This window comes from Propithecus coquereli, unplaced genomic scaffold (genome assembly GCF_000956105.1).
Source record: "Propithecus coquereli isolate 6110/MARCELLA unplaced genomic scaffold, Pcoq_1.0 Scaffold63, whole genome shotgun sequence".
NCBI lineage: Eukaryota > Metazoa > Chordata > Mammalia > Primates > Indriidae > Propithecus > Propithecus coquereli.
The window spans coordinates 1,256,449-1,280,032 of record NW_012152285.1 but is presented as its reverse complement, the minus strand read 5'-3'; the positions used below and the strand labels follow the sequence as shown (position 1 = coordinate 1,280,032).

General features: G+C 35.2%; 1 protein-coding gene across 2 annotated transcripts in view; it reads left to right on the top strand.

The window, feature by feature from the left end:
• PRKG1 (protein kinase, cGMP-dependent, type I) overlaps positions 1–23,584 on the top strand; it is a 1,343,769-nt gene that overhangs the window by 1,114,246 nt on the left and 205,939 nt on the right. For both annotated transcript variants that reach the window (XM_012659754.1, XM_012659753.1), the window contains exon 7: positions 5,148–5,242. In XM_012659754.1, coding sequence (XP_012515208.1) covers positions 5,148–5,242 — 95 coding nt within the window. The remainder of the gene's footprint in view (positions 1–5,147; positions 5,243–23,584) is intronic.

Below are 23,584 nucleotides of genomic sequence, written 5' to 3'. Positions count from 1 at the left end.
TATAATCAAATGGCTTTGTTTCATAGGATTAACAAGTGTTTGAACATGTTGATTAAACATATTGACTTAACACAATGCTTAGTGTTTTTGAATGTGGAAAGTATTCACTTATGGAAATTTTACTTGTATATGTATACACATGTTTATGTATACATAATAGCGAAAACTGAGAAACATTTCCTTTTAGATGAAGAACAAGATAAAGATGCACATTATTACCACTTTTGTTTGTGTGGTACTAACTACTGTACAAGTCAAGAAAAAGACAAAATGTTTGGAAATGAAGAAACAATAATTATTTACAGATGATATGATTTTAGCTTCTTCTAAGTTTTTATGTAGACAGATACATGATTATGATTAAGAGTTTAGCAAGATCATCATTGTTAGTACATTTTTCTTTGTTAATGGAACTGTTTTCTAGCTACACAATCCAATATGGTAGCCATTAGTTCTATTTGCTATTTAAATTAAAATTAACCTAAATTAAATTAAATATTTAATTTAGTCAATTTCTCAGTAGCAACATTGCAATAGCTGAATAGCTACATGCAGCTAGTGGCAACTGTATTGGACATTACATAACTAGACACATTGCTGTAAATTAAATATCAAATAAGCCATATCATTCAATATAATCCACCGAATTACTGTCTAAAGAAGAAAAATCACATTATCATGTCAATTGGTGCAGTGAAATCATTTGACAAATATAATATTCATTCATAATAAAAATTATCAACAAACTAAGAGTATAAGAGAACTTCCTCAACCTGATAAATGGTATCTATAACATGCCTACAGTTAACAGATTTTTCACAGATTTTTCTGAGAAAACAGAGAAATCAATGAATGAAAGCAATCAACGGAGGAAGAAAAATCTTTTCAACAAATTGTGTTGGAACTATTAGTAATCCACAGGCAAACAAATGCTGACCCTTGACATAAACTTCATAGCTTATATAAAAATTAAATCAAAATTAATAATATATTTAAAAGTAAACTGCAAAACTATAAAACTTTTAGAAGAAAACATTTACGACTTGGGGTTGGATAAAAAGTTCCTAGACATGCCACCAAAAGCACAATCCATAAAAGAAAATTGATTAATTGGGGTTTATCAAACTTATAAATTTATAAATTTTCATTCTGTGAAAATCACTCTTAAAAAATGAAAATACAAACTATTAATACTAACTGGGAAAAATATCTGGAAATTAGATATCTGGTAAGGGGCTTGTATGGAGCCTATATAAAGAACACCCAAAAGTCAACAATAAAAAAACAAACTATGAGGCCGGGTGCGGTGGCTCACGCCTGTAATCCTAGCTCTCTGGGAGGCCGAGGCGGGCGGATTGTTTGAGCTCAGGAGTTCGAAACCAGCCTGAGCAAGAGCGAGGCCCCGTCTCTACTAAAAATAGAAAGAAATTAATTGGACAACTAAAAATATATAGAAAAAACTAGCCAGGCATGGTGGCGCATGCCGGTAGTCCCAGCTACTCGGGAGGCTGAGGCAGGAGGATCGCTTGAGCCCAGGAGTTTGAGGTTGCTGTGAGCTAGGATGATGCCACGGCACTCTAGCCCAGGCAACACAGTGAGACTCTGTCTCAAAAAAAAAAAAAAAAAAACAAACTATGCAATTAAGAAAATGGACAAAGGATTTGAATAGATACATCAGCAAAGAAGATACAAGAATGGCAAATGTGGACATGAAGATGTTCAAACTCATTAGACATTAGAAAATTAGAAATTAAAGCCATGAGATACTACTGCATGTTTAACAGAATGGTTAAAATTAAAAGCATATTGACAATACCAAGTGCTGGTGAGGATGTTGAGCAAGAAGACCTCTCATACATTGCTGGTGGGGAATGCAAAATGGTAAAGCCATTCTGGAAAACAATTTGGTAGTTTTCTATAAAGTTAAATAAACACTTACAATATGACTCAGCAATCATACTTTGTGGTATTTATCCTAGAAAAATGAAAATATAGTTCACACAATAGCTCTGCATCAATGTTTGTAATATCTCTATTCGTAATTTATGAAGACTGGAAATAAACAATTTGTAGTGTATTCATTCAATGGAATATTACTCAGCCCTGAAAAGCATAAATTATAGAAACTTACAACAACTTGGATGAATCTGAAAGGCCTTACGCTGAATAAGAAAAACAGGTCTCAAAAGGTTAAATACTATAATATTCCATTTACGTGGTATTCTCAAAAGGGTGAATTAGTATGATGCAGAACAGATCATTGGTTGTCAAGGGTAAGCTTTGAGGAGGATGTGATTATAAACACATAGAATGAGGGAGTTTCTTGAGGTGATGAAATTGTTCTGTATCTGATTGTGATGGGAGTTAGACAAATCTGTGTTTAAATCCATAGAACTGTATATCAAAAGAAGAAAATAGTAAATTTTAATATATGATAATTTTAAAAAATCCATATACATTTTTAAATACTAGCAACACCCAGTTAAAAATATGGTTTAAAAAGATCATTTCAAAATCAAGTATCTGGGATTATAACTAATGGAAAATGTTAAAGTCCTTTCAGAAGAAAATTTTATTTAAAATATTACATGAAGAGCAAAAGACCAACATGGTAAAACATCCAAAAGGAAGAGAAATACATTGGGGGCTGCTATAATACACATCAAGACTTATTATAAGGTGAAGATAACGGAAATAATATGGCCTTAATTTGACTCAGAACCACACAAACATATCAGAATAAGAGAATAATGAGCCCGGATAAAGATTCATGACTATATGGAAATTTGACTTGGGCAATTCAGGTATCAAAACAATTGATTATGCATAGGGACAGATAAAATTGGATCCCTACCTCACAACATGCACAAGATCAATTTCACATTTAAATGTAAGAGGCAAAATTAGAAAAAAATAAAAAGTAATTAGAAGAATGCTTGGGATAGCAAAGGAATTTCTTGGACAATATTTTTTTAAGTACAAACAATAAAAGATAACATGGTTACATATGATTACATTAAAATTAATAAATTTGCTCACTGAGACACCATAAAGATATTTTAGACAAACCACAGGCTTGTGAATCAACAAAAAATAAAGATAATCAATCCAATAGAAAAATAGGCAAAAAGCATGATCATAAACATTACCAAAAGGAAACACAAGTGGCTCAAAAAAGAGATGAGAAATTCTCTGCCTCTATTAATAATCAGAGAAATGCCATCTAATACCTACCTTGCTGGAAAAAAATCAAAGTCTGACAATATTTACTTTTGACAACAATATAGTACAATATGAAATTTCATCCTCTAATGCTAGGAATGTAAGTTTGTACCAAGAGTGAGTCAATATCTAGTAAAATTGAAGAGGCATATACTTAATAACCTTGTTCTTCATTCATAAATGTTGACCCTAGTGAACTCTTACTTGTGGACATCTGAACACATGTATAAGAACATTCATAGTAATATTGTTAATACAACAACAAAAATAAAATATAGCCAAAATAAAACTGGAAACAATCCACATTTACATCTATAGAAGAATTAATAAATTGCATAATGTCCATATAATGGGCTACTATGCAAAGAAAATGAATTTCAACTCTTTACATATTAATAGCTGAATGAATCAGAACCTCAAGAATAAGAGCCCAGTAACCTTTATTTTAAATCAGACTCCTTCCTAAAGATTCTACATCTATAAAAGTCTCACCGACATGCAAATTAGTGTCTCTATGATATAGCTTAGCAGTAAGTAAGAGTGTTAAAAACTGAATTTCCATGGTTTGAAACACTGTGTGGAGGAGTAATCAAATGGATCAGTGGAGAATAATAATTGAATTTTTTCCACCTTGCACAGACCTTCTTTATACTTATAAAAATTTTGGTCTTTGACATCCAATATCCAAATTAGAAACCTGAAGCATAGTATTTTTAAATGTGTTTAAGTGTCTGGCATTGTTTCAAGAAATTAGTTTTTCTACTTCATTACATTTTCCAAGTAGGTGAATTTCAACTATTTAACCTTTCTGGATGACACACAGAAAGTATTACGAGTATTAGTAGAGCTTGAGGTGGAAGTGAATTAACACAAAAGTACAACTTACTCCATTTATGTTTTCATTCATGCAACAACAAAAAAACCATTATCACTGCCTTCTGTGGACTATCCCCTAAGTCACAAGTCCTGTGTATGGTAGGGTATCTTGTAAGTAGTGAAGCATTCTGTTAAACAATTTACAGCAATTTATTGAGTGCTTATTATATAAATTGTAGAGAATGCCAAAGAAATACCCCTTTCTTTGAAGAACATAGTATTTGTTATGATAAAAACAAAAAAGACATGTAAGTAATTTATATAGCTTTTAAAAAAGAAACCTACTGAATAAAGCATGTGGATTATGAGGACTAGTTCGTTAGAACCCTGCAGGAAGTCTTCATGTAAATGTGATGCGTCTTTGAATGAAAGCTAGATCCTTCTTAGGGAAAGAGACAGGCATATCCTAGAGAAACTAGGATGTGCATGTGGAGATGTGTAAAAGGATGTTTATTGCAGCAAAAAGAAAAAAGAAAAAAATTAGAACAATATAAATGCCAATTTATAAGAATATGGGTAAGTAAATGTATTTATATAATGGAATAAGACTCTAATACATTAAAATAAATGAATTAGATTTATATCTAATATCATAGAATAAGTAATTAAAACAATGCTAAGAAAAAAGTAAGTTGTAGAATAATACATACAATTTATGTTGCTTATTTTAAAAACACATGTATATAAACACATAAAGTAGATGGAGAGAATGCTCACTGAATTCATTATAGTGTGTGAGTCATAGAAGGTAGGAAAATGGAAATGAAGATAAGAATTAAGTGAAATCAAATTTCCTAATATTTATTATTTCTTGAAAACAACTTGAAAGGATAACAAAATATTTGGAGGTAAGTTTTTATGGGTTTTCATGGAAATTTGTGATATTATTCTTTAGTCCCTTCAGTAGTAATTGAAACTCTTTTCCTTCATAAAAATAAGTTAAAAAAAGAAACAAGAAATGGAATTAACCTTATCAAATGGGCCTAGTGTTCATTTGATCATTACAGGTATGTGGAATAGATTTAAACTTTCCCTGTTTCTCTTTCTAGGTAAATGTCACTCGTGAAGACTCACCAAGTGAAGACCCAGTCTTTCTTAGAACTTTAGGAAAAGGAGACTGGTTTGGAGAGAAAGCCTTGCAGGGGTAAGTAGACCACATGTTACACAGTTTTTGTCTGAGTACTGCATATGTTCCCGTCTTAAATTTTGAACCGCTAGCAAAATAGGCTTTTTATTTAGTGCTTATCCTAATATGAGATACAGACCCGTGATGATCATGTTTACTTATTTTGAGATGGACTTGTAATACATTTAGATAGGCTGTGGGATTAATTAGCTAATTTTTAATAAATCATTGTTTTATTAATTGGAAAAAATTTCAAATCTGTTTTCCTTAACTGCAATCTCTATAATGGCTTCAAATGAGAGGGAAAGTCTCTGCTAAACTACTTTGTACAACAATTTTCCTCCAAATTGTAGGAAGATGGTTGTTTGAGAATTTTGAAATCCCTAAACCTGACTGTACAAACAATGGATTAGAAGGGAGTTAAACCTTTCCAGGGTTCATCTTTGGGTGGCTGTAGTCATTGCTGTTACGGTGGTGGAGACAAAGGGGGAAGGGGAAATGGAAGCTGTGCCTATCTGGATTCTCTGTGGCTGGGCTCTGAAGGATGGACTAGTTGAGGTGTACTTCAACACTGTTTATACTCTACTTGTAAACTAAGACCTTTAGAAGCAACCACTTGGGATTTCTTCCCATATATTGTGGAAGAAAAACCGAGTTGACCTTGTATCATTCATTTTACAGACTATATAACAAATGTATTTGGATATCCTACTCTTGTTTTCCAATAAGCAACATATCTCAATTATCAGTAAATATAGATGAGGCTGTTCAAAGTTCAGTGCTATATGTGTACATGATACTTGAATAAAAATAACCAGTAAAAACATACTTTTGTACCAAATTCCAGGTGCAGGACTGTCTGCTAGGGAGGAACAGCAGCAGGACATAATTCATTCCAAAAATATAGGAACAATCAGTTTTCCTTCCATTTCAAGTTGTGCCTTCATTTTTAAAAATTACATTATAAACATTTTGTTTAAAAGTACTTTGAAGAAACAATTTAAGAAGTTTTTATTTTTAAAGTCACAATCAGGTGGCAGGTTTTATTTTCTTTCTAATTTCACAGCTACAGAAATGAAACAAAGATATCCTCATAACTCATGTTACTCAGGCCATATTACCTTATGAAAATTCAGAACTACATGCACTCAATTTTCCTTTTTTCTTTTACTGAGTTCATTTTATCCTTATCTGATGAATATGTTCTTGCCATTAGATTTTTTTGAATGTCAAAGTTGGGAGAAATAACATGTTTGGTGTAGGTCCACAAAAGAATGCAATAAGCATTATCATCCTAGCATAAACTGTACAAATGCATCATTTGTACCCAAGGTGTAGAGAATTCTATAGAATGATGTCACCTGATTTCATTGGTGCAAGATTATGCCTCTGTGGAAAACATTGTCATTTCCAACAGAGCCATAGAACCAACATTTACAATCATTTTGAATTAAGGTGAAAAGTGGAATGCCAGAAAATAAGACATAATTTAGAATCAACAGATTTTCTTTTGTTGCTTACTGTCACTGAATTTGATGCCAATTAAAGAAGACATTCATGGTGAAAATACCTACCTAGAATGTGTCCCAAGAAATGACCTTGAAGATGTAGTTTATGGAAAAGTTACCAAAGTTGGCTCTTATATAAAAATTTAAGATAATGGCCCTTCAGCTAGATTGAATCCTTTCTAGAATATGATTATCCTTGTGAACTGTCTGGTGCCAAGACTTTCTATTCGGTCCTCTTCACTGGTCCTCTCCTGTAGCCTACCAAATAATTGGCCCACCTCCCTCTCTTCAGCCAACCCCCACCATTTCCATTCACATCCACTCCCATCTCTTTCTTATGCCCTTCACTCTCATTCTTCTAACTACTGCACCTGGTTTTATTAGTCCACTGTAAGTGTCCTCTTAAATGTCACCAGAGATTTGTTACTTACCTCATAGAATGGTCTTTCTTTTTTGTTTTCATTTGACTTCATTTCTCAGCCATAATTTTATTTTATTTGTATATATTCATGGGGAACACATACAGTTTTGCTACTTTAAAATATTGCATTGTCAGCCACAATTTTACATTGTTGAACACCCCTTCCTTCTTTAAATTCCCCATACTTTAAGACCCTTCACATTATTAGCCCTTTTTAGAATTTTTATTGCATTTCCTAAAATTTGCCAATATTTTTCCCTCAATTCTCTCTATTATATACATTTTGATAACCTCCTCCAGAACTATGGCTACATATAACCTTAACAAAAAGAAGTCCCAAATATTTATATTCTGAGTTGAGCCCAGCATCTGGCACTTATCAGATATTCCACATATGTGCTGAATGAATGAATGAATGAGTGAATAAATGAATGAGCAAATGAAACTCTCTAAGGATGCTCCATCTTGCAATCCCTTCCACCATTGAACAGCTTCACTTCTTGAATTTTCTTCATGGTTCACAAGGGGTCATGAGCCCACTTGACCAGAGGGAGCAGCCTAGTAAAGTAAATGAGTAAAATAAGGTACATAAAGGAGGTGGCAAACTGGAGAGCCTTGTGTAATGAGGACAGCAAATACTGCACTCCAGTAAGGAGTTAGTGAACTTCTTACTCTGCAAGAGTGTGACCTCAGATTTTTAAGAAAAGCAGGAAACTAGATATTTAAAAAACAAAATTAGACTTCAAGATGGCTGACTAGAGACACCAGCTGCCAGATCCTCTCAGAAAGAAGGAAAAGTTTTAAATGAAAAAGAAACAGACAAACAAATATAGATCAGGTGTAATTCTGAGGGAAAGGTGCAGAACCTACCAGAGAGTCCACCAGAAGAAGGTGCAGACCAGAACAAGAAGGAGAAAGATATTGACAGAGATCAACCCCTGAGAGGCTTGGAGTCCAGTGAAAAGGGAAGATGGAGTGGTTTGTTTCTCCCTTCCTCACATCTATGGCAGTCAACAGGCTCCCGAGCTGCTGGAGAGCCTTTCTACCCTCATGAGCCCAAAAGCTGCTGCCACCAGTGAACTGGGAGCTTCTTTTTTGCCTTCTTTTCCAGCGACCCTCTCTATGGCAACTGGGAGCTTCTTGAAGACAAATCACCAGCCTGCCAGCTCCCTTGGGGTCACTTCCCATCACCACAGACCCAAGCCAAGACACCAGTTACCATATTGATTCTCCACCCACTATGCACCTTTGTCCTCCTCAGGTGACTTGAGCCCCTCAAGTGTTTGTTGTGCTTGATCCCACACAAACATTTCCCAACTCTTGCCCAGACTACAGGAGCCACAGGGGGCTGGTGTGTGCCGGGAGGTCTGTGTGACCCCAGAGCCTGGACATTCTGAATGGGCTGCCTTCCAGAAAGAAGGACAGAGATGGCCAGAGTGCTAGCTTTCCTCCATTCAGATTCTTTTTCTTCCCTTCCCCTCCCCTGCCCATGGCTGCCAAGAGAGGCCGTTGAGCCAGGGCTTTCAGGAGTGGCTGCTTCCCCTCTGTTGGTGTATCCATCACACTGAGGCTTCTACAGAGAGTGGGGTTCAAACCTTTCCTCTTAAAGACCTTCAGCAGACTAAGGGGTACTCAGACTGTGATCTCCCTACTCACCAGCCCTCTTTGGTGCTGCTTGCCTGGCTGCTTAGGGGCATGGAGGGAAGATTTGTGAACTTATCTCAGGAGGCGAGGGAGCCTGTGTGGGCAGAACTCAAAAGAGAGCACAATGTAGGCCCAGCCACAGCACACTCATGGAATATCCCTCCCCCAACAGGAAAGTCATGCTCTCAGAACAGGGCTGGATCCTGGACAGGGAAGCTCCCAGCCTGAAGTGTCATTGCTGAGGAGCTCAGCTAGTTTGAGCTCCTGCCTACTGGCAGATGTTGGAGGGAGACCAGGGAGCAGTGGAGGAGGGAGAAGAATGAAACCTGCTCCTGAAAGCCAGATTGTGAATCTCAGATGGCTCCTCCCCAACAAGCCGACTTTCTGGCTGAGTGGGGCCACTTCAGCCTCTCCCTGGTGGTTTTCCCCAGAAGACTAGGCCTGGACTTTTGACCCCTTGTGACACAACTACCTTACCAACTTTTGTGGAGCCTGAGAGCAGGTTCAGCCAACTCAGCCCTGCTCAGCCTCACTCCCTCACCTGAAAAACCAACTCAAAGAAACCAGAAAAACAATTCAGAAATCGAATGAAAAATTCACTAAAGACATTGACATATTAAAAACAAAAAATAGAACTTCTAGAAATGAAAATTTCAAATAAGAAAATATAAAACACAGTGGAAAGTTTTAAGAATAGACTAGACCAGACAGAAAAAAGAATCTCAGAGCTTGAAGAAAACTCTTTGGAATTAACTCAGTCAGTCAAAAATAAAGAAAAAAGAATTAAGAGGAATAAATAAAGTCTACAAAAAATATAGGACTGTGTAAAATGGTCAAATATAAGAATGACAGGCATCCATGAGGGTGAAGAAGAAAACAAATAAGGGTTAGAAAACCTATTTGAGGTAATAATTGAGGAAAACTTCCCTTGTCTTGCTAGAGATTTAGACATCCAGGTACAAGAAGCTCAATGAACACCTGGGAGATTCATTGCACAGAGGCAATCACCAAGACACATAGTCATCTGGCTGGCCAATGTCAACACAAAGGAGGAATTCCTGTGTAAGCCCTGAGGTGAAAACATCAAGTAACTTACAAAGGAAAACCCAGAAGGCTAATGGCAGACTTCTCAATGGATACCTTATAAGCGAGAAGGGATTGGGGCCCCATCTTCAGTCTTCTTAAACAGAACAATTCCCAGCCTAGAATTTTGTATCCTGCAAAACTAAGTATCATATATGAAGCAGAAATAAAGAATTTTCCTGATAAGCAAACACTGAAGGAATTTGTCAAGACCAGACCTGCCCTGCAGGAAATATTCAGAACAGCATTATACATGGATAAGCACAATAGACACCCATCAGTGTAAAACCACCCAAAAGCTAAAGTTCAGAGCTCATATAAAACAACAGTACAAGAGGTAAAATAAAGCAATAAGGTACTACCCAACAGGGTGAACAGAACAGCATCCCACAAGTCTATCAATCAATGTGAATGTTCTGAATGCCCACTCAAGAGACAGGCTGCCTGAATGGATGAAAAAATACAACCTAATTATATGCCATCTCCAGGAAACACAACTAACCCACAAGGATTCATACAGACTCTAGGTGAAGGGATGGAAGAAAATGTTTCATGCAAATGGAAACTAAAACAAAGCAAGTGCAGCCATTCTCATGTCAGATAAAATTGACTTTAAATAAATAATAGTAAAGAAAAACAAAGATGGTAATTATATAATGGTAAAGAGACCAATTCAACAAGGGGACATAACAATCCAAAATATTTATGCACCTAACACAGGAGCACCCAGATTCCTAAAGCAAATTTTACTATATCCAAGCAAAGAGATAAACAGCAGTATCATAATTGCCATGGAATTCAACAGCCCACTGACAGAACTAGACACATCATCCAAGCAGACAATAAATAAGGAAACACTGGACTTAAATGGGACTCTAGAACAAATGGACTTAACTGACATTTACAGAACATTTTACCTCAAAACTACTGAATATACATTCTTTTCATCAGCACATGGAGCATTCTCCAAGACTGATCATATCTTAAGCCACAAAACATGTCTCAAAAAATTCAAAAAAATAGAAATCATACTATTTATTTTCTCAGACCACAGTGGAATAAAACTAGAAATCAACTACAAAAAAAACACTCAATTCTACACAAAGTCATGGAAATTAAACAACTTGCTGCTGAATGATTATTGGATCTATAATGAAATTAAGATGGAAATCAAAAGATTTCTCGAACTGAATGACAAAAGGAACACAAGCTATCAAAATCTATGGGATTTAGCAAAAGTAGTCCTAAGGAGAAAATTCATAGTCTTAAATGCTTACATTAAACAGACAGAAAGATCGCAGATTAACAATCTAATGACATATCTTAAGGAACTATAAAAGGAACAGCAGACCAAACTCAAAGACAGCATAAGAAAAGCAATAACTAAGGTCAGAGCAGAACTAAGTGAAATGGAAAACAAAACAAAAAATAAAAATATATGAAAGGTGATTTTTGTAACTTGATTAAAAAAAACCTCTCTGAGTCAACAAACCATTTTTATAAACTGTTTGACCTATGGGCTGCCATTTTGCAATTTCTATAAGTCAGATATTCTTTCTTAAAAACTCTGTACCTAGCTTCAAATGAAGGACGCCTGTTAAGTTAACCCATCTTGGTCATTTTCTTTTTTTGATTTTTTGACATTTTAACATTTCAATGTCTTATGTCTGTAACTTGTTTTTCACTTTGTGTGTCTATGTACTGTTTTGATCTTTTTTTGAATTTCAATGTTTCAGAGAAGAAATTCCAAGTTTTCACAAATCAAATTGATTTGTTTCACTTGTTTCTTTCTAAATAACTTAGAAATTGATATAACTTCAGTATATAAATCTTCTGGGCAACTTGTGTATATCCTTTGGGTAATAGCTATGCTTGTCTTCAGACTATATGATTTTTTTATACTTGGAATAAAAATTTTATATTCAGCATTCTCTATGTGTACATAACACTGCATTTTACATTGTGGTTTTCTCACAAATAAAATTTTTATGTACTGGGACTTTTTGTTTTATTCTCCTGAGGTTGTTCAGAAGATCATTAAAATATTGATAAATTGCTGATTGATGAAATGAACACATCCTTGACCATTCTTTTTAAATTTGAGAGTGGCTAAATCCTAGTACTGATTAATTGTAAAGTAGAAAATTGAATGACATTGCTGAAATGCTAACTCAATACCCTGACTCCAAAACCCAGCCTCCCAACCACTATACAGTTCTGTCTCTAGAAGTAACAAGCTTTATTTTCTTGTTGGCTGGAGGCAGTAGACTCACAAATCTAGTCATCTTATAATCTATATTATAAACATGCATTAACTGATAGCATCACATTACTAAAAATTGGAGTCACTTATTCTTCCACTTTGATTAGTCTGCATAAAACAAATTACATAGTATTTCTTGGTTCAAGCATCTTTTTTTGTTATTGTAATAATGATTTTTCCATAACAGAGAAAGAGCCAAATGTTTTACTTTTTACAGAATTACTCCCTATATACATGAAAACTAAAGTTGTGTTTAAGAGAAATTATTTCAGATTTAGTCTAATGACTCATAAGTCAATCATTTACATTTTTACTTACCATCACTTCAAGATCCCTACTTGACTTGAAACCATATAGAGAACGTGTAAGCATCAGATGATGGCAAATTATAAGCCAAACATTCACTTTACACATTCAGTAATGGCAAATATTTGAGACCAGGTTGAACCTAAGAGAGACGTGATTGAGCTCCCACTCACTGCCACTCCCTTTTCCCCTAGATGTGAGTGTTCAGCATAGCATATGGTTAAGAGTTCCAGCTCAGAAATCAGATTGCCTGGATTGAAATGTACTCTTTCAGTTACTAATTATTAATATTAGACTCTGAGAGTATTTCCTTTTACGTGAAATGGAGATTATGATTATACATAACTTTTTGGGTTGTCGTAAGGATTAATCATTGGGATACTTGTTAAACATTTGAGTGTGTGCCTAGAATTTAGCTTAGTGCCCCCAGAAGTGAGCTGTTACCACCATCATCTTCATCTTCATCATCATGATCATCATCATCCCCATTGCCAAGAATGTTCTGCTCTTTCTTGACTAAAATTTAGAGCACTTGGTATAATTGACATAGCATAAGATTTTGAGTCAACCACTCACTGGTTATATAACTTCGAGCAAGCCAGTTAACTTCTCTGCATCTCCTCCCTTTCTGAATCTGTAAATTAGGCCAATTGAACTAGATGATCTGTAAGTTTTCTTAGGTCATAGCCTCTGATTCTCTGAGATCTGGCCTCTTTACAACTGGGAGACACCTGTGAATGCCAAATGCAGCCCTGAGGCTCCCTGTTAAGTGGTGGCATTTAATACCAAACCTCCAGGAAATACCCCAGCTGTTGCCTCTCATTCTGAACACCTATGCCCCATGCCATGCCCTGTCTGTATTAATGCAAAAATGAATAAACCAAAGTCAGTTTAACAGATTTCAGTGTTAGAAATCGGTATTTCCCTGTAGTTCATGATGGCCACCTTAAAAAAAAAAAAGAAAAAAAAAAAAAGCAGAAGTCTGTATTTCTCTGGCTTCTCCCCTCATAGATTGTTCTGAACTTGGAAAAGCTAATTAACATTTCTGAACCTGCTTCTTGTAATTTTTTTTTAATGTGTATTTTTTTCTTTTAAAAATGAATATGTGGAAACAACCCAAGTGCCCATCAATACACGAGTGGATTAATAAAATGTGGTACATGTATACCATGGAATTCTACCTGGCCACAAAAAGCAATGGTGATCTAGCACCTCTTGTATTATCCTGGATAGAGCTGGAGCCCGTACTACTGAGCGAAGTATTACAGGAATGGAAAAACAAGCACCACATGTACTCACCATCAAATTGGCATTAACCGATCAACACTTATGTGCACATATAGTAGTAACATTCATCGAGTGTCAGGCAGGTGGAGGGGGGAAGAGGGATGGGTATATTCACACCTAATGGGCGTGGTGTGCACCATCTGGGGGATGGACATGCTTGTAGCTCTGACCTAGGTAGAACAAAGGCAATATATGTAACTTAGACATTTGTACTCCTGTAATATGCTGAAATAAAAAAAATAAAATAAAAAATAACAAAATCTAGCACAGAAAATAAGATTACAAATACTGGATATGGCATTTTAATATTTTGACATATTTGATTATTATTCATTTATTTACTTTGAAATGAAACATTATAGATACAATTTAAGCCCCTTTTGTATCCTCCCCCTGTACTGCCATCCTTCCCAATATCACCATTTTGAAGGTGATTGTATGCATCCTCATTGCTCATGTGTCTATTCTTTATTGCGTATACATATATTCATAAGCATAAGTAAGCTTGTTTTATTTGTGTTTAAAGTTTTATATAGGTGAAATTCTGTTTTATTCTGGGTTAGTATATCATTTTTACTTTTTTTCTACTGCCATATTCATTGCACTGTTATCATTCTTTGTTTTAAAAGTTTTGTCTTCTTTTGCTATTCTTTTAATTATTAATCTGCAAGTTTTTAATATATATGTTTAACATGAAAGTTAATCAATAGGTCTATCGTTCTCTTGAATAACAAAAGAATATAGTGTGTTTAACTCCACAATACTCCTACCCATCTTCTATGTAGATTTCTAGTACATAGTTCCACGTGGTTGGTAAATCTCCAAGTATGAAACATTATTATTATTGTGTCTATTCAGACACAATTGAAACCTAATTATTCAGGTTTATCAACTTGTTTATCAATTACTTTGCCCACTATTGCTTCTTGCACCCAGCTCATTCCTTTTAGGTTTATTCTTTTGTAATCTTTCAGTGATGATCTGTTTAAACTTTTTGCCTTTGCCTATGTATGAATGAATAGGGGGTTAGGTATAGAAATCTAGGTCAAATTTCATTTGTCTTCAGCATTTTAAATATTATTACATTGTTTTCTAGCATGTGTAGTCTACAGTCAATCAAATCAAATTCCTTTATGTAAGCTGTCTCTTTCTCTGGTAGCTATCTCTTTGTCTTCAGTGTAATGCATTTTTGCTATGATCCATGTAGGCACAGTTATGTTTTGTTTACCCTTCATGTAACTTGCTGTGCTTCTTGCTTCTAAAAATGTAGTTTTCCTCAATTCTAGAAAATTCTCAGCATTATCTCTGAATATTTTCTTTTTTCTGCTTTCTCTCTTCTCTCATTTCAGAATTCTTAGTCGTCCAGGTTTAACCTCCTCATCCTCCTATCCTTACCACCTTATTCACATTTATATCTTCTTTATTTTGCCTGGCAAATAGTGCTCAATAAATGTTAGCAGTTGTCGTTGTTATCAATGGTCTCTATAGTGTTCTATGCCACATTTGTAATGGGATCTGGGCAGAGTCTTTCAGACCTTCATGCAATTCGCTCCTTCTCCCTTTGATTGTATCAAGTCTTCAGTTCCATCCATTGAATAGATTACACTGATTATTTTATAAAAGTATTTTCAGAATTTCTACTTGGCACCCCATGGTGGTTGGGAGAGTGAGCTCTAAAATGAGACTTCTGGGTTTAAACCCTAGCTCCATCCTTTACAAGATGTGTGATCTTGTTTTTCTTCACCTCTCTGCTTCAGCTTCATGGTTTGTAAAAGGGGAATAACAGTAATTGCCACAGAGGGTTGAGGTGAATAGTAGGCCAAATAGTGTATATAGGGTGTACATATATACAGGATGATGCCTGGCAAATACTGTGTTCAATAAATATTAGCAGTTATCATTGTTATTATTTTATCATTATTTTCAAATATCTTCTATTAGTTTCTTACTTTTATCATCTTTCTTTGCTCTCTTTATTAATTATTTTAAAATGTCCGATTCTTAGAAACTTTTTATTACTTTCACATTTGGGGTGCATGTTCTTTCCTTTGTCACTTTTGCTGACTCTCCTTCCTTATTGTGTGGTTCATTAACAGCTGCTATGTGTTTTTTTGTGTGTGTGCGATTGTTGGTTTTTTTATGTTTTCATGTTTGTTTTCAGTTTTACCACATACTTATTTTCAGTGGAGTTAGTGGACAGAGGGATTCCCCTGTGCCCAAGTTATTGGAGTGTCTCTATATACCTATTTCATATATTTCATACTTGCCTCTGCAAGGATGAGCTTTAGCTTAATGGCCCTGTACCTTGAAGATAAAATAGAAAGAATTCAGATCTCCCAGTTGCAACACTTGGGTTTCTGTTTCAGAGAAAGCCTTTTTGACACTTACTTGGGCCAATAGAGAGAGTTATTTCTAGTGCTAGTGCCCTGTGTATAGAAATGCTCCAGGACTCCGGCCTCATGTAGGGCTCAGTCCCAGTCATCATCTCCCCAGGGCCATCCCCAGATGCCCTCACCTGGCACTCGTTACTCTCCTGTCCAGCTCCAGCTTATGTCTCTAACTTTAGGACCCTTTTCTATTTCCAGCTCCTGAGGCTTTTAGGGATTTTTGTTTTGGTTTGATTTTTTTTTTCTTTTTGGTTTTAGTGAGGATTATAATTATTATGGCTTTTAGTGATGATTATTCTTGTAAGGCTTATAGTGGATAATGTATGTAAAATGTAACACAGTGTCTGGTGGAAATTTTTATTCCTGTTATCCTGGATTTATGGCTAAAGTCCAAAGCTAGAAAGCTGCTAATATCAGGGCCAGCTTCCTGATCAGAAAGAGCCAGAATTGCTTTATCAGTATCATGGGTGATGGGAGACTGGGGGTTGGCCTATTGAGGAGAGCAGCATTCATCAAAAGAGGCTGTACTCTCGTTTCTCTGGCCTGAGCTTACTCTCCTGTTCAGGATTTACAGGCAGACAGAAGATTATAATAACGAGTGTGCCCAGTAATATTATGGGAGAAACACAGAGTGCCACAGTAACATTATTGTATTTATGTCTTTATCCCGGAACAGATTACAGACCCGGTTTTCTATGGCGCATGTCCACTTAGATATCATTCCGGTATCTCACATGGCAGTTGGACAAAACTAAACTCATTTTCTCTCCACCCCCAACCAAATCTATTTCATCTGTAATATAAAGTTAGTTGCATGAAACAATTTTTCTTTTTGTTTGAATATACTTAATAATCTCACTTATATTTTAATGTACACTGTAGACTCAGGTATACTAGTTTTTGATTTAGCTCATTATAATATGCACCAATTATCAGTAACCCAAAATACTTCAGTGTTGAGTAAGTGAGGAAATTGGTGGTTTAGAAAAATTCTGTTAAATGCAAGGAGATTTATAAAAGAGGACTTCTCTTTTAGAAGAAGGCTATGGACCTGCTAACATGAAGAATTGATTATATAAAAGGATGAGATTTTCATAGAAGGTTGGGGATACATCAGAGTGTCTTTGTAGTTTTCCATAAAATGGTTTATTTATCTCTGCTGCCTTAAATATAAGGTCATTTTCAATGGTGGAAATTGAACTACTTATGAAAACAATTCAGTCTCTCATTGTTATTCTTCAACATGTCATTCAGAAAAATAATTCCCTTCAGGTGCCCCAAGATAAAAAAAAATAATGTAAATTTGAAAATCTCTTCAAAAACAGATAAAAAAATGTTTCATTTGAAGCTAATTTTCTTGTTAATGAACTCAGCTAGTGTTTTGTATCTCTCTTATTCTTATTCCTTCCAAGTCTAAATGATTGTTTCTTAATTTTTCCTTTACACAGTTGTTCATAAATCATGACTTGTTATAAATCATACTTTGGACAGGCAACAGAGACTTTAATTGGGCAGGTTCACTGTCATTATACTAATCACTTCTGATGCCTGTAGGAAATGTTTTAAGGCCCTCTGAATTCTTGCCAAAATAATCTTTGAGTGTAACATTATTTGTGTATTCTAGTTAAGACTGTGTCCACATGAAATGCTCATTTCCAGCTGTATTTGGTCTTGCATCGTTTTCATTCCTTGTTCATAATATGAAATGGAAGTGGGAGGTATTTCAGAAAAATACGTTGTGTGATTATTGTCTTATTGTGTATTCCAGGCATTTATAAAAGTATTAATACAAGGTTTTTCAAGGACACATCAGTAGTATTTAAAGTGCTTTAAGCCCACCAACTTTTCCAGGGCCATTTTGAAAAATGTTGATAAATAACCACATAAGTATCCATGATTTAATCAAGTAACAAAAAATTAGAAACTGAAATTTAAAAAAGGACATTTACAATAGCATCGAAACTAGAAAGTACTTAGAGATAAATTTGACAAAAGATGTTTAAGACTTGTACACTGAAAACTACAAACAATTCCAAGAGAAAATTAGAGCTACTGTGTTCAAGCACCATAAGACTCAGTATTATTTTCCCAAATAGATCTATACATTCAGTGCAATCCAATTAAAGCTCCAGCAAGTTTTTCTTTGAAATTGACAAGCTAATTTTAAAATTCATATGTAAATGCGAAGAACCTAGAATAGACAAAACAATTTAGAAAACAAGAACAAAGTTGGAAGACTAACCCTACCTAACTTCAAGACTTATTTTAAAGCTACGGTAACCAAGGCAGTGTGGTATTGTGAAGATAGACAGATAGATTGGTGGAACAGATTAAAGACCCCAGAAATTGACCACACACAAATTTCTGTTTTAGTCAGCTTTGCCATAGAAGACAGGTGGCTTAACCAACAGAAATTTATTTTCTCACAGTTCTGCAAGCTGGAAGTCTGAGATCAAGATGCCAACATGGCCAGGTTCTGTTGAGTGCCCTCTTCTGGCTTTCAGACATCCTTTCTTTGCACTCACATGGTCCTTCCTCACTCTTTGCATGTGGATAGAGGAAGAGTAAAAGCTCCTGGTGTCTCCACTAATTCCATCATGAGGTCCCCACTCTTGTGACCTCTTCTAAACTTAAGTATCTTCCAAAATCCCTGTCTCCAAATATTATACCATCACATTGGGGGTTAAGCCTTCAACATACGAATTTAAGGGGGCACAATTCACTCCATAGTGTTCACCAATTGATTTTCAACAAAAGTCCAAAGGCAATTCAGTTAAGAAGGTTAATGTTTTCTACAAATAATGTTGACACTATTGAATATCCATTGAGTAAAAAAGAAAAAGAAAGGAACTTGAATCTCTAACTTGCACTATATACAAAAATTAACTTAAAATGGATCATAGACCTCTTAGTAAATGTGAAAACAAAACTATACAATCTTTAGAAAAAAAATAAAGGACACGTTTTGCAAGCTTTGGTTAAGTAAAGATTTTTATACCAAAACATGATCCATAAAAGAAAAAAATAATATAAATTTTATGTCACTAAAATTAAGAGTTTCTTTTCTTTGAAAGATACTGTTAAAAGTAAGGAAAGGCATCCCACAGACTGGAAGAAAATATCTGTAAATTATATATTCGAAAAAAGACTGAATTCTACAATATATACAGAACTCACAAATATCAATGAGAAAACAAGCAACTCAGTTTTTAAAATGGGAAAATTATTTGAACCAATATTTCACCAATGAAGAGAAACTGGTGGCGAGTAAGCCATGTGACTATTTGCTCAACATGATTAATCATTAAGGAAGTAAAAATTAAAAGCACAAGTAAATACCACTATACATATATTAGAATGTTGAAAATTAGAATGCTGAAAATTGAAAAGATTGACCATACCAAGTATTGGAGAGAATGTGGAGCAACTGGAAGTTTCATAGGTTGCTGGTGGGAGTGTAAAATGTTACAACCACTTTGCAAAATAGTTTGGCAGTTTTTAAAAATCTTAAGCATATTACCTACCGTCTGACCCAACCATTCTATTCCTAGGTATTTACATGAAACATGAAAGTTTATGTCCATACAAAGTTTTGCATACAAATGTTCATAGCAGCTTTTTATTTAATAACCCCAAACTAATAACAACCAAAATGTACATAAGCAGATGAATGGATAAACAAAGCATGGCATAACCATACAATGAAGTAGTACTCAGCAATAAAAATTATGAACCATTGATATACTCAGCAACATAGGTGAGTATCAAAATAATTATGATTAATAATATCAAAATAATGATAAAGAGTGAAAGAAGCCAGATTAAGAAAGAGTATAGGCTGTATTATTCTATTTTTACAAAATTCTAGAAAATGCCAACTAATTTATAGTGACAGAAAGCAGATTAGCAGTTACCTGGGTGTGGGAGATGGCAGAATGCAGGAGTTATAAAGGGTTACTGGAAAATCTTTGGAGGTGGTGGATATTTCCATTATATTGATTGTGGTGATAGTGACAAGAGTGTCTACAAATGCCAAAATTTTTAAAATTTCGCACTTTAAACGTGTGCTGTTTATCTTATGTCAGTTATACTCAGTAAAGCTATTAAAATGTTTTAACACTCACTAGACAATCTACCCCACCATTGCTTTCTCTGTTCTATACACAGGAGGCTCAGAGATCTCTGTGCTGCTATCAGAGCTTCTTTTAATGACATTATAGTTCTGCAGCTTATATTACCCCAGTCACCAATACCAGAATGTGTTAGGGCTCATTCTGGTAAATGGAATTAGATGACCATGAGTGCAGTAAACCCACTGAAAGTAGTACTCATTTTCTACAAACACATGGAGTTTTGAGCAAGCCAAGTGGTAGATAACTCAAAGCATGCAAGTCAGGGTAGACCAAAAGGATCTTGTCTTTGGGAGTCAATGTCTGTGCTTAGTGGTGCTCTCAGCATCAGTTGATGACAGTTTCCTGCTCTCCAGATGGCTGACTGGCTCTCTCCCTGTCTACTCAACAACATCTTTGCCACAGGCCTGCTTCCCATATGGGGAAACATGTTGGTTTGAAAGAAACATTTTTCTACAAACATTCCATAAGAAGAATGCAGATTTTCTACCACCCACATCCATATGCACTTATTTTCCTTAGAAATATGGGTTTGCTATCCTAGAGAAATAATTTTTTTTCTTTAAGGATTTCAAATTGTATTATCAAGCAAAATAGTCAAGAATTATAAAACATGTACCTAAAGTTAATTTTAAGTTATAATTAAAAATAATCATAAATTATTTTTTAAATATATGAGGGAAAGATAAAAGGCATGTTTCTAGATTTACCCCAGAATAGTGAGGATTTGAGATCATGGAAAGTAGCAGGTTTTAGAACCATTCCTACAAAAAGACATTGATATTTCATATCCTTCTAACTTCCTAAATACATACACTATTCCATACACTACCATGAGCTAACCTGTGATCACCATGTCACTATATGTACCTGACAAGTACTGATGCTATTAAGCCAGCTCTCACACACCAGAGACTACCATATACCACATTTATCTTTATTACTTTCCATTTTAACTGGTATTTTTACTCAAAAGAATACTAGATAAATTATTCTGTCACTAGCAACAACAATTTATTTAATTTTCCATTTGCTAAAGCAGAGTGAGTCATTAAGAATCGGAATATAAATCTTAAAATTTCTCCTTCTAGCAATGTCTAAATAGTCTGAAAAGTGCTGCTCAGCCAAATGATTTTATTTAAAGTAGCAAGACTATATGTGTTTATGAGAATAGGAAATAATTTGTACTTGATTGATGAGATAGCTTGTATTAGGTCATTAAATATGAAATGTCCAATTTTGAATCAAAAATTTATTTTATTACATCTCAAACAAGAAGCAGTACAATTAATCAAAGTGTGCACCTAAACTATTGACACAATTCTGTCATCTTAATGGTAGCTCATTTATGCCAGCAGTGAAGAAGCCTGGAGAGCGAGTGGCAAGGAAATCCCAAAAGGTGTTTTTCACAGCTTGTTGAGAATTGAATATTTTTTCTTGTAAGAAGTGATCCAAAGCCTGGACGGAGTAGTAGTCAGGTGGTGCAAGGTCTGGTGAATACAGTGGATGACAGAGAGTTTCCAAATCCAGCTTCTGTAGTGTGAGCAGCATTGTTTGTGTGACATGTGGTTGAGTGTTGTCTTGCAAGAGGATTGGCCTGTCTCTATTGACCAATCTCAGCTGCTTAATCACAAGCATCCTCATCATTTCATCCAATGGCTGCAGTAGACATCTGCTGTACCGATTGACCAGGTTTCATGAAGCTATAGTGGATAATACCAGTGCTGGACCACCAGATATCATTAGCTTCTTTGATGAATATTCAGTCTTGACTTTGTTTCGGCACTTCGTCTTTATCCAACCATTGTACCAAACTCTTGCAATTGTCAAAAAGAATCCATTTTTCATCACACGTAACAATATGGTATAGAAATGGTTTGCCTTTATGTCATGACAGCAAAGAAAGGCAAGCTTCAAGACTATTTCTTTTCTGACTCTCGTTTAATTCACGTGGAACCCATCTATCCAGCTTCTTTACCTTGACAATTTGTTTCAAATGGTCCAATATTGTTGGAATAATAATGTCAAACCCTGCTGCTAATTCACATGTAGGCTGAGATGAATTCATTTCCACTACATCTTTCAGCCCTTCATTATCCACCTTGGTCTCACGTTGCCCATGTGGCTAAATCTCAAGTTCCTAAAGGATAATCTAGAAAGGATATGCAGATTCCAGGTGAGGATACCCTCCTGACCCCAAGGACTCTTTTTCCTTAGGGGAGAGGCACAGTAGAAGAGGGCCACTGGTATCTAAAGCTAAAGCTCAGGCCTGGGGCACAGGTTCAGCTTGCCCGGGCCTAGTGTCGTGGTGCTTTTGTGTACTGGGATACGATAAATAAGAAATCAAATCGAATAGTATGAGCTACAGGTGAAGAAAAGACCTGGGTTACAGTGGGAAAAGTGATAAAAGAGAGAAAGGAATGAATGTGAGAAATACTGTAGAAGAATAATCAATAAAATTTGGTGTCCAAATATGAAGAGGGAGAGCTATGACAGAGAGGGGAGGTTGTAGAGGTGGTCCTTAACTTTCAAGCCTGGGGGACTAGGGAAATGCAGGTGCTCTGAACAGAAGAACTTGTTTGAATAGAAAACAATGCATTGAGAAAGAAAGTAAAATACCAGTAGAGATTGCATTCCCCTGGTATTTTCCTATAAGTATAATAAATGTAACTTAATTCATATTGGAGATACAGAGATCCATAATCCACTCTCTGAACCTTAAAAAGAATAATAAAAAATAAATATTAGGTTATTAAGTATGAAATGTCTGGTTTATTAAAAAGCAGGAGTAGGCTGGTAGGTGGTGAAGGGAGGAAGAACCATCTATTTATTGCATGTGGTCATGTTCCAGGGCTGCGCTTGGAAATCTGAAGAACACAACAATTATAAAATTTGAATTTTGTCTTCCAGATTATTATGGAGGAATTTTTTCAAGGCAGAAGGATACTTTTATATTACGAGACATACAATATGGGGTCCTCCATTTATAGTCTTTCCTTAGGCCCTACAAATGGTAATAAATGCTAGGGCAGGTTATACCATGATATGCTCATATAAAGCTGTTTTGATGATGTCACAGCTTTCCCCAAAGCATTTCGTTACATTCCAGTGCCCACTAAATAAACACTGAATTCACTATTTTGAACTTCAAGTTCTACGATATGGCTTCAGATTTACATTTTTTGGCTTTGTCTTCTACTATTACCATATAACCTTAATTAACAGGAAATATGGGGAAAGACAAGCACCACATGTACTCACCATCAAATTGGTATTAACTGATCAACACATAAATGCACATGTAAGAATAACATCTATTGGATGTTGGGCA